The sequence below is a fragment of the Oncorhynchus gorbuscha genome, linkage group LG26 (assembly GCF_021184085.1).
Source record: "Oncorhynchus gorbuscha isolate QuinsamMale2020 ecotype Even-year linkage group LG26, OgorEven_v1.0, whole genome shotgun sequence".
NCBI classification, from domain to species: domain Eukaryota; kingdom Metazoa; phylum Chordata; class Actinopteri; order Salmoniformes; family Salmonidae; genus Oncorhynchus; species Oncorhynchus gorbuscha.
The window spans coordinates 41,723,477-41,741,273 of record NC_060198.1 but is presented as its reverse complement, the minus strand read 5'-3'; the positions used below and the strand labels follow the sequence as shown (position 1 = coordinate 41,741,273).

The 17,797-nt window shown below is 43.5% G+C and overlaps 1 protein-coding gene across 4 annotated transcripts in view; it reads left to right on the top strand.

The window, feature by feature from the left end:
* Nucleotides 1–14,536, top strand: part of LOC124015743 (tumor necrosis factor receptor superfamily member 16-like) — a 47,841-nt gene extending 33,305 nt beyond the window's left edge. Inside the window, exons 4-7 of one of the 4 annotated variants that reach the window (XR_006835215.1) lie at nt 5,385–5,622; nt 6,792–6,979; nt 11,862–14,226; nt 14,389–14,536. Coding sequence is in view for 1 of the 4 variants with exons in the window: in XM_046331193.1 (XP_046187149.1) it covers nt 5,385–5,622; nt 6,792–6,979; nt 11,862–11,908 (473 nt within the window). In the remaining 3 variants the exon portion in view is untranslated. Of the gene's footprint in view, nt 1–5,384; nt 5,623–6,791; nt 6,980–11,861 lie in introns of all 4 variants that reach the window. The other 3 variants (XR_006835214.1, XR_006835213.1, XM_046331193.1) reach the window with 3 other exon arrangements.
* The last annotated feature ends 3,261 nt before the right edge of the window (nt 14,537–17,797 follow it).

Here is a 17,797-nt window from a genome sequence, read left to right as displayed (position 1 = left end):
TTACAAGAGGCCTAGGCAGATAGAGATAGGCCGTAATGAGACAGTGGGAGAGTGTTCTCTGATAGATAAAGAGGTCATTGTGCGTGTGGTGTGTTTGATAACTGTCCTCCACCCCAACTTGACTGCAAGGAACCAAGGAGGGAATACAGTGCCTTGACTTTTTCCATGTTTTGTTGTGTTACAGCCTGAATTTAAAATGTTTTCAATTGAGATGTTTTGTCACTGGCCGACACACAATACCCCATAATGTTAAAGTGGAATTATGTTTCTATACTTTTTTTGTTGTTGGACAAATTAATTCAAAATTAAATGCTGAAATGTAGACGTAGTCAACCCCTTTGTTATGGCAAGCCTAAATAAATTCAGGTGTAAAAATATGCTAAACAAGTCACATAAGTTTCACGGACTCAATCTGTTCGCAATACTAGGGTTTAACATGATTTTTGAATGACTACCTCATCTCCGTACCCCACACATACAATTATCTATAATGTCCCTCAGTTGAGCAGTCTATTTTCAATACAGATTCAACCACAAAGACCAGGGAGGTTTTCGAATGCCGCAAAAAGAAGGGCACCTATTGGAAGATGGGTTAAATATCCCATTGAATATCCCTTTGATCATGGGGAAGTTATTAACTACAACTAACTCAGTTACAAGGGATTTCAACAAGAGGCCAATGGTGACATTAAAACAGCTATAGAGTTTAATGGCAGTTATAGGAGGAAACTGAGGATCGATCAACAACATTGTAGTTACTTCACAATACTAACCTAATTGAGTGAAAAGAAGGAAGCCTGTACATAATGCAAATATTCCAAAACATGCATCCTGTTTGCAACAAGGCACTAAAGTAATACTGCAAAAAATGTGGCAAATAAATGTACTTTTTTCCCTTAATATAAAGTGTTATGTTTGTGGCAAATAAATACATCACCTGTAACACTCTTCATATTTTCAAGTATAGTGGTGGCTGCTTCATGTTATGGGTATGCTTGTAATTAATAAGGACTGGGGAGTTTTTCAGGATAAAAAAATAAATGGAATGGACTACAGTCTGCTTTCCACCAGACATTTGGACATGAATTTGCCTTTCAGCAGGACAGTAAACTAAAACCAAGGCCACATTTACACTAAAGTGGCTTACCAAGAAGACAGTAAGTGTTCCTGAGTGGCCTAGTTACAGTTTTCACTTAAATCTACTTGAAGATCTATGGCAAGACCTGAAAATGCTTATTGCTGCGAAGGGTGCTTCTACAAAGTATTGACTCAGGGGTGTGAATACTTATGTAAGTGAGAATTTTCTGTATTTCATCTTCTAATACATTTGCAAAAAAATTGAAAAAACATGTTCACTTTGTCATATTGTGTGTCGAAGAAAAAATCTACTTAATCCATTTTGAATTCAGGCTATAACAACAACATGTGGAGTAAGTCAAGGGGTACGAACACTTTCTGAAGGCATTGTATAGGGTTAACTTTACAATTAAAAAACTTTAAAAAACTAAAATGCCAAATAAAATAAAATTGAATAGCATTTTTCTATCCTCCTCCACTCCCCATAATAAACAGTTATTCACCAGCCTGGGCTCATAAAAGCTCAGGGAAGTTTTATTTGTTTCAGAGACGTTTAAATCCATTGAAGCTGAAATAAAACAGTTAAACCACGGCTGCCTCTGGGTAACACGCTTAGCCGACCGAGACAGGCACTGGAGCCGCAGGTTTATTTCCCAGTTAACTGCCTTACTTTCTAGATCAGCACAGGGCAGATGCATACATGCAGGTAAGCGTGAGATATGAGAGAAAAACAGAGAGAAACAGAATGGGGAGAAAGAGAGAGAAAGAGAATGGGGAGAAAGAGAGAGAAAGAGGGCAAGGGGTTCAGAGGAATATAGAAAGAAGGAGAGAAAAATGATATACAGCTAGAAGGAGGAAAAGAGAAAGTTTGTGTTGCTGACAGTGAGTTTTGAGTCACTCTGACTCACTGTGATCACCCCAGATTGCCATCCGTAGGGTAACGGATGAAATGGACACGGCTATCAGAACTCACACACACCGTCTTCAAAGGTGTGAATAAATGGTGTGTGTGTGTGTGTGGTCATTGTAGAATTATATGGCTGACGTAGTCGCTGCATGCACTGTATGACTCACACAGTGGAAAAAGTGGAAAGAGGGGAATTTGAAGTGATTGTGGAAATCTCATCTTTGGGATCCTCTTGTTTTATCACCATAATGCTAAACCGACTGTAACTGATTGGTGAATAGAGATGGAAGGAGAAGCGCACTTCCTGAAAGTTCAAGCATGTTCTGTTACACCTGCACTGGGACTGACAGGCTGGAAACGTGACTACCATTCCTACTGGCAACATCACTTGTGACCTGACCTTGGCCTAAAATAATTCCCTGCAATCGATACCATGCCTTTAAATAGGTTGAGTTTAATTTTTGTGTCTTGGTGTGATGTGGCTGTGAGCAGGGAGTGTCCAGTGTGGAACGGTATTCTCTACAGTTTCAGTAAACCTATCCCTCCCTACAGACAAAGGAATGTCCTGTCATCGCCAAGGAAACAGCCAGGAGATATCTTAACAAGCTGCAGAATTGAACAAATGTACCCTAAGATTCCCATCAGTGTCCCTGGGGAGCGTAAATAAATATGCATTCAATCAATGTGGAGAAAAAAATCTGAAAAACAGCCTTGTCAGTAATAAAAAGAAGTGCTGAATTTCGACAGTTCGTTATTATTGTGATAGTCCACTGCTTAACTTTGTGTCAAACTGTCAAGAGACCACATCACTGACCAGGACTGCCATTTCATACTTCACTGTGTTCTTAAAGTTCCAGTGCAGACATTTTTATCTCAAAATCAAATCATTTCTGTGTAACGAGTAAGTACTTTACAGTGATCGTTTTGAATTAAAATGGTCAAAAAGAAAGAAAAATAGCTTCTTAGCAAAGAGCAATTTCTCAAGTGGGGTGGGGAAAACTGAAAACTAGCTGTTATTGGCAGAGAGGTTTGGAACTCTTTCTTATTGGTCTATTAACTAATTTACAGCCTGGTGATGTCCAAACTCCATCCCACCAAAACAGGCAGAAATTTCAGGCAGTATTTTCAAAGCTCTTTTTTTTTTTTTTTTAAATGGCATTATCATAATTTTCACAGTATTATACCAACCTCACTCATAGTGTGGAAATATCCACTCACCAGCCAGTTTATTAAGTACACCACTACGTTTCACAAAAATGGATCGCTCCTACAGACAGTGAGTCACTTGGCCATGGCTTGCTATCTTAAGCAGGCAGCCAGGCATCGAGGCATGCAGTTCCTGTTCGTTTGAATGTTAGAATGGACATAACGAGTGACCTAAGTGACTTTGAGTCTGGTTTGATCGTCGGTGCCAGGCTCGCCGGATCCATCCGGTGTCAACAGACCAACATCCTGCCTGGTGTCAACAGACCAACATCTTGCCTGGTGTCAACAGACCAACATCCTGCCTGGTGTCAACAGACCAACATCCTGCCTGGTGTCAACAGACCAACATCCTGCCTGGTGTCAACAGACCAACATCCTGCCTGGTGTCAACAGATCAACATCTTGCCTGGTGTCAACAGACCAACATCCTGCCTGGTGTCAACAGACCAACATCTTGCCTGGTGTCAACAGACCAACATCCTGCCTGGTGTCAACAGACCAACATCTTGCCTGGTGTCAACAGACCAACATCCTGCCTGGTGTCAACAGACCAACATCTTGCCTGGTGTCAACAGACCAACATCCTGCCTGGTGTCAACAGACCAACATCCTGCCTGGTGTCAACAGACCAACATCCTGCCTGGTGTCAACAGACCAACATCTTGCCTGGTGTCAACAGACCAACATCCTGCCTGGTGTCAACAGACCAACATCCTGCCTGGTGTCAACAGACCAACATTCCTGTGGAATGTTTCCGACTTTTAGGTCTGACCTGGTGATTATAAAACACAGTGTTTATAAATCATATTATTTGCGGGATGAGGAAGCCTGCATGGGGTTCTGTTCTGTTGGGGATTACTCCTTCATATCCACACCACCACAGAGAGAGACAAGGCCCATCTCCACCATCCACCACACTCCCCTCGGGGTGTGGATACTGGCAGACATTCTGTAACTACATCTAATGCTTGAAGCATAACAGTTTTATTACACAACACACATAGTAGGAGTGCGTGACACAGCAGATAACAGGGTAACCACTACAAAGAACATGACTGAGTTGTCCTGTGCTGTATGTACGTTGCCAAGGGAAGCAGAAGCATGAAGGCCTCTGGGCAGCCATGGTGAATGGTGCTGCTGGCACACTGAAAAATAGCAGTTGTTCATTAATGCAATTAACAGAGAAACAGAAAGAGAGAGAGGAAATGGGACAATTTATAAAAATGTCTCCTCTTTAGTGAGTTAAGCCTGATGAAAACCAGACCCCTCCAGTAGCAGAGAGAGAGAGAGAGAGAGAGAGAGAGAGAGAGAGAGAGAGAGAGAGAGAGAGAGTTCCTACTGCTGCCCTCCCAGGCCTGGCCTGCAGCACCAGAGGTTAAGCTGAACACACTGACTCTCTAAAGCCCCTGACTTTGTACTGTGGGTACTCCACATGGTGTGTGTCATGTTATGTACAGAGATCACAGTCATGCTCCCATATAGAGAAGAACTTGGACTGCGTCCCCAATGGCACCCTATTCCCTCTATAATAGTGCACTACTTTTGACCAGAGCCCTATGAGTTCTGGTCAAAAGTAATGCACTATGTAGGAAATAGGGTGCCCTTTGGGATGCGACCCTGGTGAGAGAGTCATGATGTGCTGCTGGGCTTGGGTTATTATGTGGGTGAGGGACAGTTTTCTCCCATCTCCTCGTCCTCTAGAAGCATTCCCCCTTTTTCCCCAGATAGCATCTTAGCCGGAGCCCATCTGCCTATAAGAACAAGCATTCACATGTGTGCGTGCACTGTCACTCAATCATCTGCTTAGGGACATCGTTGTGACTAAACCCAGGCTCAGAACTACTTGAAGAAGGATGTATACAGTTATAGTTTATGAAATGTAATTTTTTCATGATGGGGAAACGTATCTTTTTGGTTTGTTTTTATTTCCCTGGTCCCCATTGTAAATGACCTTTTTGATATACCAGTGTGCTAACTACAGTACCATGTGCTGGTTCCAAGGAGACTTGATGTAGGTTGTTTAGCCAATGATAATGCATTCCTAAACTGGCTATTAATTACTGCTGGTTAAGTGTGTGATTTTTTAAAATAAAACATTCTTACCATAAAATAATGACCTCATACGAAAATGACCTTTTCCTCTCTTATATAATAGCATTCTCTCCATTTTCCTCTCTTCCTTCACTCTCCTTAGATCCTCTCCTCCCGTCCTACACTTCTCCCACCTTTCCCCTGGACCCGTCTTCCCCCTCTTTCACAGACATCTTCCCACCAGACAGCTCCAGCAGCCCCTCCCCGGGGGGAGAGAGCACCACGGCCCAGCCCAGCCCTCACTTCATCAGAACGGGCTTCAACGAGAACCTCATCCCCATCTACTGCTCCATCCTGGCTGCTGTGGTGGTGGGGCTGGTGGCCTACATCGTCTTCAAAAGGTGAGGGGCCATGGAGTGGGAGCATGGACAAAGCAGGGAGATAGGATATGAGCACAGATAGAAGCAGCTATCACACAGATAGAATAATATATCACACAGATAGAAGCAGCTATCACACAGATATAAGCAACACAGATAGAAGCAACGCAGATAGAAGCAGCTATCACACAGATAGAAGCAGCTATCACACAGATAGGACCAGAGACAAAGCAGGGAGGATGATACATGTATGCAGACAGTGGGCTCAGGCTGGAGGAGGGAGAGAGAGTGAACTAGGACAGAGAGGTTGACTTGTCAGGGAAGGGGAATGACAGACAGGATGGTGTTTGAGTGATGTAGCCCATGGCTAAAGAAAGGCAGGGAGCCCGATTGTATGGTGTAATATTCAGGCCTGTTGTGGAATGGCAAGATATTGACCCAGTTACACCACATGATTACACACACACACACACACACACACACACACACACACACACACACACACACACACACACACACACACACACACACACACACACACACACACACACACACACACACACACACACACACACACACACACACACACACACACACACACACACACACACACAATAATGCATTTCAAAGGTCACACACACAAAGGTCACACATACACACACAAGCATTTGCACACGTCACATACACACACACACACGCCGATTCAAACACACCATGTACCAAGTTAACAAGCTCATCATCAAATCCAGTATCAATTGTAAAGTGCAGTCCAGTTGAAATCCGAGTGTCGACTTCGTCAACACAAACAGTTACGGGGCTACTTTAATATCTGTCTCCTTCCACTGTATAAAGAGGTCCAACACGGTCTGTTAAAAGGCCTTGATTGACTGATTGATTAGATTGGATCATTACGACTAGGAGGCTGTTCCAGCCAGAGACAACATTACAGTAAAAATTACTGAGGATAAAACCACTATGAAGTCAGAAGGCTTGTTTCCCTGCTGGTCCTTTCTGTTTACTGGAAGACTTTCAGAGATGTTTGATGACTGATCACTCCTCTTCCCTTCCACGTTTCCTGATGACCATCCCAATCACAAAACGTCCATTACTTGTATCACATCAATTAAACCACTTCTGGGAACACAGTGTTGTGGGCTTGACTCACTTCTTCTCCGTTCACACCTTCCCAGGTGGAACAGCTGCAAGCAGAACAAACAGCCGGCTAACAACCACCAAGCCACAGCAGCCAGTCAAACGGTGACGCCGGAGGGGGAGAAGCTGCACAGCGACAGCGGCATCTCAGTGGACAGCCAGAGTCTGCAGGAGCAGCAGCATGCAGCCCAGGTCCAGACACAGACACACAGACAGGAACAGATAGGTGAGCTCTACAACACACACTGTACACTCAGCTAGATGCTGTAATGGAAGTCTGTATGAGTGTGTGTTCACCTGTTGGGTCTGTATGGAGATTCTATGCTAGCTGGACTAGGCATATAGAGATGAAAGTGGTAACACAGTGATTTTAGGATACATATTGTATTATTGTAGATATAGATATTATCCCGTTGTGTGTACATACTGAGACACGACTTTGGAAATGTCACCAAAGAAGTCTTAACATGGGAGGTTATGAAGGTGGGAAGGATGAGTGGTCTACACAATTTACATCTGATATCTGTGTATATCTGTGTATACCAATGTATACCCCTTTACCTATGCTACATGTGACCCAGCATTCGATATTTGGGTGAGAGAGAGAGAGACAGAGAGAGAGACAGAGAGAGAGAGAGAGAGAGAGAGAGAGAGAGAGAGAGAGAGAGAGAGAGAGAGAGAGAGAGAGAGAGAGAGACAGAGAGAGAGAGAGAGAGAGAGAGAGAGAGAGAGAGAGAGAGAGAGAGAGAGAGAGAGAGAGAGAGAGAGAGAGACAGAGACAGAGAGAGAGAGAGAGAGAGAGAGAGAGAGAGAGAGAGAGAGAGAGAGAGAGAGAGAGAGAGACAGAGACAGAGAGAGAGAGAGAGAGAGAGAGAGAGAGAGAGAGAGAGAGAGAGAGAGACAGAGACAGAGAGAGAGAGAGAGAGGACAGGGTGGTCCAGTATTCGGTGGGAGACAGCACCACTGCCTTGTGGGAAATACATGATGAATGGTCGTGAAGGAGGAGAGCAACTTTTTAAACGAAACAAGAAAGTGAAAACAAAAGCAAGAGCTTCAGGAATGTGAAGTGGTCTCTCTATAGAGCCTGGAGCAACCTACCTTCCTTTCATTTAAAAATCCATGGCAGAGACACAGTCAGTCCTCTTATACTGAGGAGAACCATGTTCTACATACTCCTCTCTCCATCTCTTTAGCTCTTTCAACTTATCTCTCTCTTTCTGTGTCTCTCTACATATCTACTCTTTCTCCCTCCCTTTCTATCTCCCCTTTTCTTTATCTCTCCCTCTCTCTCTCTGGAGTCTCAGTGGCGTGGCACAGTTTCTATCCACTCAGAGGAGTAAAAGAGAGAGCTTTGTCGTCAAAAGGAAGAGAGGAGACCAACTACAGAGTGAAGAGTTTGTTTTTCCAACCTCCTAAGTGCTGAGCCAGAGCCTAAGGGGCCCCACACATCCAGTGACTCAGCATCTCTCTCTATGCAATCATGAATGCATAACTGAAGAAGTTATGAAGTAGTAATGAGGTAGTTCAGAAGACAATTATAAAGTTATGTTCGTGAATCTTGAGTTAACTTATGCACCATCCCCTGATCTGACCCTGGACCTCTGCTGTTTTGGATCTTACCCAGAACCTAAATGCATACCCATACCCATGTGATGTCTGGGAAGCCTGGGAAATGCTGCTATTGTTTTATTTTGTGTTGTGGGAATTCTATTCATTTCCCCACCACTCAGAAATGCAAAGCCTCAGTATAATGGAGAAAAGGGGGCATCTTTTCCTGGGGATTAGCATGTGATTGGGTCATTGAGTAGATGCCCGCCCCTTTAACCCTTGTCTCTTTGTGCGATTGGCTCATTAGCAGGTGTTGTGTGATGGAGGCCAGGCCCGATCCCCCTGCCTGTTTAAATCTGATCCAGTAACAGTGTTTAATGTCTTGCTGATTAGCGTCAGCTCTGTCTTCTGGCGCAGAAGCCATTAAAATACAGTACTGCACACAGCATGCTGTGGGCTGGGCGGCTACTCCACTAGTAAATGGGGACTTGTTAAAATATAAAACACCCAAGGGGGTGAGAATATGTACAATAAATCCATAAAATCATATGGATTTCCCTTTTCAAATGAACCACATTTTACACATACAGTATGACTGAAAATCCCACAGCACTCTTTGTAGACGGTGTCATACCCAGTCAAACAAGTCAATTAAGATTTCAAGTGAAATATGAAAATCTATAAAAGATACCCTGTGCTTTGATTGACAAGCTCAAAAGGACTCCCCGCGTCCCAGCCTTGGGGTAAGAACTCCCAAAAGACTTACAGACATCTATAATACGTCTTCTCTACTCTCCAGTGCAATCTGGTGATCTTTTAAATAGCAATCTGTCTTTTCCCTCTGAGGCCCCTTCCCCTTTATGCTGGAGTATTCCTCAAGGGGCAGAGGGATGTTTAAAACTTAAATGGGACTCAAACCTCTCACTCATCATCGTGCCTCTGTCCTTAATCTGATCCCATTCTCTACCTGAACGGTAGTCACAGAAACTGTCAATCAAAGTCTGCTCATCCCAGGTTAGAGGGGCAGTGGGCTAAAGCTAGTGTAGTACAACGCTAGTGTAGTAGGAGAGTAGCTAGTATAGTAGGAAAGTAGCTAGTAAGGTAGAAGAGTAGCTAGTGGGGTAGGAGAGTAGCTAGTGGTGTAGGAGAGTAGCTAGTAGGGTAGAAGAGTAGCTATAGGGGTAGGAGAGTAGCTAGTGGGGTAGGAGAGTAGCTAGTAGGGTAGAAGAGTAGCTATATGGTTAGGAGAGTAGCTAGTAGGGTAGAAGAGTAGCTATAGGGGTAGGAGAGTAGCTAGTGGGGTAGGAGAGTAGCTAGTAGGGTAGAAGAGTAGCTATAGGGGTAGGAGAGTAGCTAGTGGGGTAGAAGAGTAGCTAGTAGGGTAGAAGAGTAGCTATATGGTTAGGAGAGTAGCTAGTACATTGGGAGAGTAGCTAGTAGGGTAGGCGAGTAGCTAGCTAGTGGGGTAGGAGAGTAGCTAGCTAGTGGGATAAGAGAGTAGCTAGTGGGGTAGGAGTGTAGCTAGTGGGGTAGAAGAGTAGCTAGTGGGGTAGGAGAGTATCTAGTAGAGTATGAGAGTAGCTAGTGGCGTGGGAGAGTAGCTAGTAGGGTATAAGAGTAGCTAGATGGTTAGGAGAGTAGCTAGTGCATTGGTAGAGTAGCTAGTAGGGTAGGAGAGTAGCTAGTGTAGTAGGAGAGTAACTAGTGGGGTAGAGGAGTAGCTAGATGGGTAGGATAGTAGTTGGTGGGGTAGGAGAGTAGCTAGTGGGGAAGAAGAGTAGCTAGTGTAGTAGAAGAGTAGCTAGTAGAGTAGGAGAGTAGCTAGTGGGGTAGGAGAGTAGTTTGTGCAGCCCTTTCTGTTGAGGAGGCAGCCCTGGGATGTGGATGAGGTAGACAGCAAGAGCTTTAGAGCAGGACAGATACTGACGTATTGCGTTGTCCAAAGCACTTTGAGACTAAATGAAGAGCTATATAAATGCTAATCCATTATTAGTATTAATCATGAATAAATGTAACATATTGTAGTGGGGACCTCTGTATTGAGTAAAATAGAATAACTTGAGTCTGTATTGAGTCAGTTCTAAAAGAAAGAGGGATGTCAGTGGTGGGAGGGGTACAGTGTGACAATCAGACAGACAAGCTAGGGCCAGGTCATATTTACATTTTGCATGTACACTTTGGTAATTTAGCAGATGCTCTTATCCAGACAGACTTACAGTCAGTGCATTCAATTGAGGTAGGTAAGACAACCACAAATCACAGTCCTTGTTTAAGCAAAATCCCATCACAGAGAGGGTCATCGAATGTGAGGAGGAATGTGAAACGCCTCAAAGTGCCAGAGGCAATGACGTACATGTAATTGCCGGCTGATTGACAGTTAGTGTATGTGGTGGTTAGGGCTGGTCAGGGCTGGTCAAATGACCCTGGGGCAACAGAAAGTAATCAGCATGTCTCCTGTATTCCATTCTTGCCATTAAGAGGAGAGCAGTTGATTGCCTATTCACTACCGATCTCAATCTCCGTCTTAATCAGCTATCTTTAAAGCTTCGGAGTGGGCTGAAATCAAATCAGCAACGGCTGAACATGCTAATGGAAGATCGACTGTTAGATCGACTATTCTGAACATGCCCAGTAGAATTTAATCTGATAAAGACTGGTCAATAGCTTAGAAATGGAATGGGTGAAACAGTGGTTCCCATTTAAAGCAACCATTACATTTTCTGTGTCAACAATATCTATCAAGGAAGCCACCAACTGACTCAGTAGGTTAACATTTGCAGTCTAGGGAGGGCTGCATGAACCATTCAAAGTGGAGTTCCTGAAGAGGAACACAAGTATTTTGCTGCTATCATGAAAAGACAGAATGATTCAGCAAGACTGCTCAGTGTCTGTCTGCAGTGTCTGTCATGCCTGCAGGATGGCTGTCTGAACAGGAAGGAGAACAAGTCACAGACTGCATGACGTACTCTGGAGAGAATCAACATGAATAACGAGAGCTAAAGGAGAGCCAGAGGAAAAAGAGAGGATTTCAGAAAAAAATGGAATGTGTGTAGAATGAGAGAAGATCGACTGTAGCAGAAGCTCCGCCTCTGTGTGCACCACATACACTTAAACAGGCCTGATGATGTCATAGCGTGGTTGATACAAAAAAGCCCTTCTTGTGAACCTTTAGAATTAGAGCTCTCTTCTGGCTGGCACAGGGGTGCATTGATCAAGACAAGAAAACAACCAGTGAGCTCAGAGCTCCTCTAAAAAACGCCTCTTATTCCGGAAGCGTTTCCATGGCACCCCTCAATTGACAACAGGTTGAGGGCTTATGGGAAAAGGGGACATTTGTCCCTCTTCCTCACTCCCTGTAGTAATGAGTTCAGTGAAACAGTTGGAGGGGTTGATGAGTTTGTGACCTCACAAGGCCCCCTACAGGGCAAAGTGTGTCAGAGTGGACACAACATTATAGACCGCTGACCACTGATATTGTGTTACTTCATACGACCAGAGAACATCTGCATGTTTCACCACTGATCATATATGTTTTTAACATGTTTCTCTCTCTCTCTCAGTGGTGAGGGTGGATGGGGGACCTGACTCACCTCCCCCCCAGGTCTGAGGAAGAGGAGAAGCCGCTGACAGGATGGAGGAGAGGGGGAAGTGGGGTTGCCATGGAAACCTTGATGTGGGAACGGACTGAGTGGGCTTCTTGGATACAACAAGGAAGTTGACGACATTATCGCCCCTTTTCACCAAGGGTGGCCACTGGTTTCTGACTGGACTCTTGTCCCAGTATGGACCCTTATTGGACAGACTGGAGCATCAGAGGCTGACCCAGTATCTCTACACAGAACCCAACTCTGCCAGTGTGTCTTTGAACACTAAACCTCTCCGCCAGTACCAACCCTAACACCAACGCCAAACACCAACCCAAACCCAAACCCTAACACCAACCAACTGTCTGCCTCAAGTCACTAAAGTTGCAATATCACTACCACCCATAATCCAAGAAGCATCACTGTGTTAGATATCCTGGTCTCCGTCTTTTCTGTCAGCTGGTGTTGACCAATCATTATGAAAAGTGTGTTAGCATGTTATCCCATGAAGGAGTTTCATCCTGTGTCCCCATAAGTTCACTGCCAACTTCCTTTGACCATTTGCTAAAATGATTATTCATCCACCCCCCGATTCCCCCCTACTCACTCACATCATCAAATGTTTGTGCCTCAGAGGTAGATAGACCCTTGTCTGTACTCTCTCTCTCTCAGCGTGTAACTATTTGTCCCTCTTTCCATCCCTCCATCTGTACCTATCCTATCCGAGTGTGTTCTCAGGGCAAGTCCTGCAGTAGTCTCTCCGTCACACCCCCAGACTGTCTTCTCAGACCTCAGCAGTAGCAGCTTGTTGTAATCCTCCATGTGAACCTGTCTGATAGTATCCCACTGTTATCTATTCAACACAACTCAGTGGGGGAACGGTTATGCTGCGTTTAGATGGTACGAGGTAGACGGCGTCCGCATGTCATTGTTTTCAATGAGAGCACGGCGGTAAATGCCGTTGAGGTCACGGTAGACGGGACATGCCACCAGAGTTAAAATATTTAAACTTTTGTTGTCTGTCGTAGCGTTGTTTTCTACCAGATGTTGATTTGCACTGTTTGTTTACCAAAATCACCATAGCAACACATACCGTCGTGCTGACTTGCTTTCTTCTTGTATGACGGTTTCTGTGTCCCTCGTCTAAATGCAGCATTAGTCACCCATTCCAAAATCTCCTATCCTTTTTCTTTACCACAGACACAGACATTCCTAAGGTGTACAGGGACGGACACTGGTGTTGTGTTGTGTTGTTGTTAGACTGTTGCCTCTGATTACTGCTCTCCTATTCTCATTGGCTGTGGATCATTCCATCATTCCGTCACCGCAACATGATACACCATCCCTCCTCTGTTTTCTGACACACTTGAGTCCTTTTCTCCATCCAACATGGACTCCGGGATTCTGTTGGAATGAGTCATGCTTTGAATGTAACAGATTCTAGATGTTTCTCTCGTGTCTGTTTGTGGCGCATCCGCCTCTCTTAGTGGTTTGAGTTACAAGGCCTCCTCAGCAGTGCAGCTCCATTACCCCAGGAGCTGTGATATGCAATGTGAGGAGCATTTTTGGACTATTTAACATTCCTGACTCATTGACCTGACGCATAATGTGATGTCCAACTGCCAAAAATGGAACTGTGACATCATCAGAAAGAGGCTCTGCAGTATCAGTATTCGAGGCTGTTCCATGGTAGCCTGACGAGAGTTGTCTAGAAATAGTACACAGTTTATATACAAACACTATATAGTAGGTTATACTCAAGACTCCCCTTAATGATCAATTATATTGTACTTGCTCACTCGTCAGAGACTTCCGTCTCACTGAAATAAACACAAGCACTTGCACACACACACTCACGTGCAGATATGTGTGTGTGCTAAAGAGTGTGCGGTGGCGCTAATGTGTCTGCTGCGGTATGGTATGGTAGGGGTATGGGTGTAAACACAGGGGCCATTAGGGAGACATTCCTGACAGGCAGGTATAATTACCTCAGGGGTTCAGGTTCATTTAGCTTCACTCAGTCAGCTGGCTCTCATCTGAATCCCTCTGTTCTGTACAGCACAGAGACATACAGAACGCTTTTAAAGTGGCAACAATGTGACAGTACCATTACTCACCTCTCATGTGTCTGAGAGAGCAGTGACATTTTACTGTATCACAATAGTGATCTGAAGCATACTGAAGCATACGCAGCATACTGAACACGCAGTAGGTATTAGATGTTAGCAATGTAGCTACGCTTACTGTAACTGTACTGCTTTGAAGTCCAGGTTTGATTCCCAGGGACATGCGATTACTCAGGGTCCCTTTGGTGCGGTTTGGTGCTTGAATTTAGATGTAGGTAGATAGTGCTTGAATTTAGATGTAGGTAAATAGTGCTTGAATTTAGATGTAGGTAGATAGTGCTTGAATTTAGATGTAGGTAGATAGTGCTTGAATTTAGATGTAGGTAGATAGTGCTTGAATTTAGATGTAGGTAGATAGTGCTTGAATTTAGATGTAGGTAGACAGCAAAGTAGAGATATTAGCAGAGATACTTTTGAGTGTGTGTGTGTGAGAGAGAGATAGAGAGAGAGAGAGAGAGAGAGAGAGAGAGAGAGAGAGAGAGAGAGAGAGAGAGAGAGAGAGAGAGAGAGAGAGAGAGAGAGAGAGAGAGAGAGAGAGAGAGAGAGAGAGAGAGAGAGAGAGAGAGAGAGAGAGAGAGATAGAGAGAGAGAGAGAGAGAGAGAGAGAGAGAGAGAGAGAGAGAGAGAGAGAGAGAGAGAGAGAGAGAGAGAGAGAGAGAGAGAGAGAGAGAGAGAGAGAGATAGAGAGAGAGACAGAGACAGAGACAGAGAGAGAGATAATCTGGCGTAGCAAAGATACAGCAGGGAAGATGCTCTCATAGTAGTGAGTTTTGAGGCTTTTGAATAGAAAACAGACCAACACACCCACACTATATTCCCCCCGGGGGCCTCCTTGTGACATATCCAGTGGCTTCACCCACACAGTGTTTCACACAATATTATTGACAGCAGTGTGATTCATATTGCTCCACAATGGAAGTGCAGTAGGACCCAGTGGACCAACAGATTGGCATAATACCACTGACTGACAGGAGGGATTGTCATCAACGACTAGTGAACAACTGAACCTTTCACTGTGGCTGGTGGCCCCACGGGCCCAATCTAACACTGTGCTGTCTCACACGTGAATAGAGGTGTCAATATAGAATCTACAGTATGACTCAATCTGTACTGTTCCTCCACAGCAGGGGACACTGGTAGAGTGAAGGGCGATAATATAAGAATGTAAAGCTGAATAACGTTACAGACATAAATATGCAAAACATTCAATGTTCTTCTATTGTTTTTGTTATGAATATTATTCTCTTTTTTGAAATCAGTATTTCTTTGTAAACGGTTTCTTGTTTTAGCACTTATTAGATGTAATAGGCAAAGACTCACAGACTGTGCTATACAAGTGCCTGTGTTATACAAGTGCCTGTGTTATACAAGTGCCTGTGTTATACAAGTGCCTGTGTTATACAAGTGCCTGTGTTATACAAGTGCCTGTGTACAGAGTCAGGTGTCTTTGAGTTCTGTTCAGAACACTTTCTGTTGTTCTTCTTCTTCTGTTTTTATTCTCACTTGTTGTATGATCTGTGTTTTGTTTCATTTGAGTGTTAATGAAGGTTTCAGGAAGTATAGGCCATAGGTTCAAACGTACTACTAATGTTGTTGAAATCCATATGGCATCATCTACGTACATGCCATCTGCTGTGGTCCTACTTTACCGACCACAATATACTCTACCTACAGTGCAAAAGTGGCAATATGTGATGAGCATGACCAGTATGTTTTTACATGTTCAGTTTGTCCAGAGGTTGTGGACAGACATGCCATGTATGAGGAGGATTCACTGTGATTCTCTGTGGTAATATCCAAGATATAATAAATCCACACAGAAATTTCAGACCCCCCCCCCAAAAGCTGAATGTTACATGTACTTACCTACTAGTGTAAAATGCATTGTGTAAATGTGAATTTCTTAGAGTTGTTACAATATATAAAAACACTATCAAATTGAAAAAGCAAACAAATGAATTATCTGATAGAATAAAAACAAATGTAATTGCACCTTTGTCAAGTCATTTGTCCTCGATACTGAATGTTGATAATGTAGCAAGTCAGCTGATGGATTCTCATTCCCTACTGTGAATTCATTGTTGCTTGGGAAAGAAATATAGTGGACACAATACACTGAAATATGCTTCTTCGCTTAAAACATCTAAAATTGCCAATGTTTAACACTGGTAGTCTGCTATCTCTCCCGGGTATTCCTTGATTACAACAATATTGGACAGCACCCAGTACAAACTCTCCCGACCCTCATGTATAACTGATCTTTTATCAAAAGTTACAGGAATAATCTCTGTGGGTTTGTGTCTCATTGACAGTTTTGGCTTTCTGTATGAAAATACCCAAAAGGTACCTCTTTAGAATTATCCCCAAAGTATTTCTGAAAAAGGCCTCAAGCTAATGAAAATAAAATGTTAAAACCACAAAGTATGGAGCATGTGACCTTAGCCAAACCACAGTTAAAAACAGGACCATATGTGAGGGCTCATTGGACTGTTGGAGCCTAGTTCTCTATTATATTATCATCAGGTAAGTGTTCAATAACATGGAGATATGGTTCACACACACACACACACACACACACACACACACACACACACACACACACACACACACACACACACACACACACACACACACACACACACACACACACACACACACACACACACACACACACACACACACACACACACACACACACACACACACACACACACACACACACACACAGTGTGATGAATTGCTGAATCATCAGAATGTGCGGTTGATCCCAAACCAGCAAACCAGATGGGAGCTAGACACACTACATAGTTTAATTTGATTAGCCAGGACCGTTCAAATAGAGGCGCTAATCAAATGCTGAAACGTATTTTTTTCCTACCTGAACATTAATCAAGAGCATGAGTCAGCTGAAATTGCAAAGAAAGGAACATCGTTAAAGAGAGAACAAAGAACAACCATGAATAAAATGGATGTATGTGGAGATCGTGGGAAAAGATGAATAAAATGGATGTATGTGGAGATCGGGGGAAAAGATGAATAAAATGGATGTATGTGGAGATCGGGGGAAAAGATGAATAAAATGGATGTATGTGGAGATCGGGGAAAAGATGAATAAAATGGATGTATGTGGAGATCGGGGGGGAAAAGATGAATAAAATGGATGTATGTGGAGATCAGGGGAAAAGATGAATAAAATGGATGTATGTGGAGATCGGGGGAAAAGATGAATAAAATGGATGTATGTGGAGATCGGGGGAAAAGATGAATAAAATGGATGTATGTGGAGATCGGGGGAAAAGATGAATAAAATGGATGTATGTGGAGATCGGGGGAAAAGATGAATAAAATGGTTGTATGTGGAGATCAGGGGAAAAGATGAATAAAATGGATGTATGTGGAGATCAGGGGAAAAGATGAATAAAATGGATGTATGTGGAGATCAGGGGAAAAGATGAATAAAATGGATGTATGTGGAGATCAGGGGAAAAGATGAATAAAATGGTTGTATGTGGAGATCAGGGGAAAAGATGAATAAAATGGATGTATGTGGAGATCGGGGGAAAAGATGAATAAAATGGATGTATGTGGAGATCGGGGGAAAAGATGAATAAAATGGTTGTATGTGGAGATCAGGGGAAAAGATGAATAAAATGGTTGTATGTGGAGATCAGGGGAAAAGATGAATAAAATGGATGTATGTGGAGATCGGGGGAAAAGATGAATAAAATGGTTGTATGTGGAGATCAGGGGAAAAGATGAATAAAATGGATGTATGTGGAGATCAGG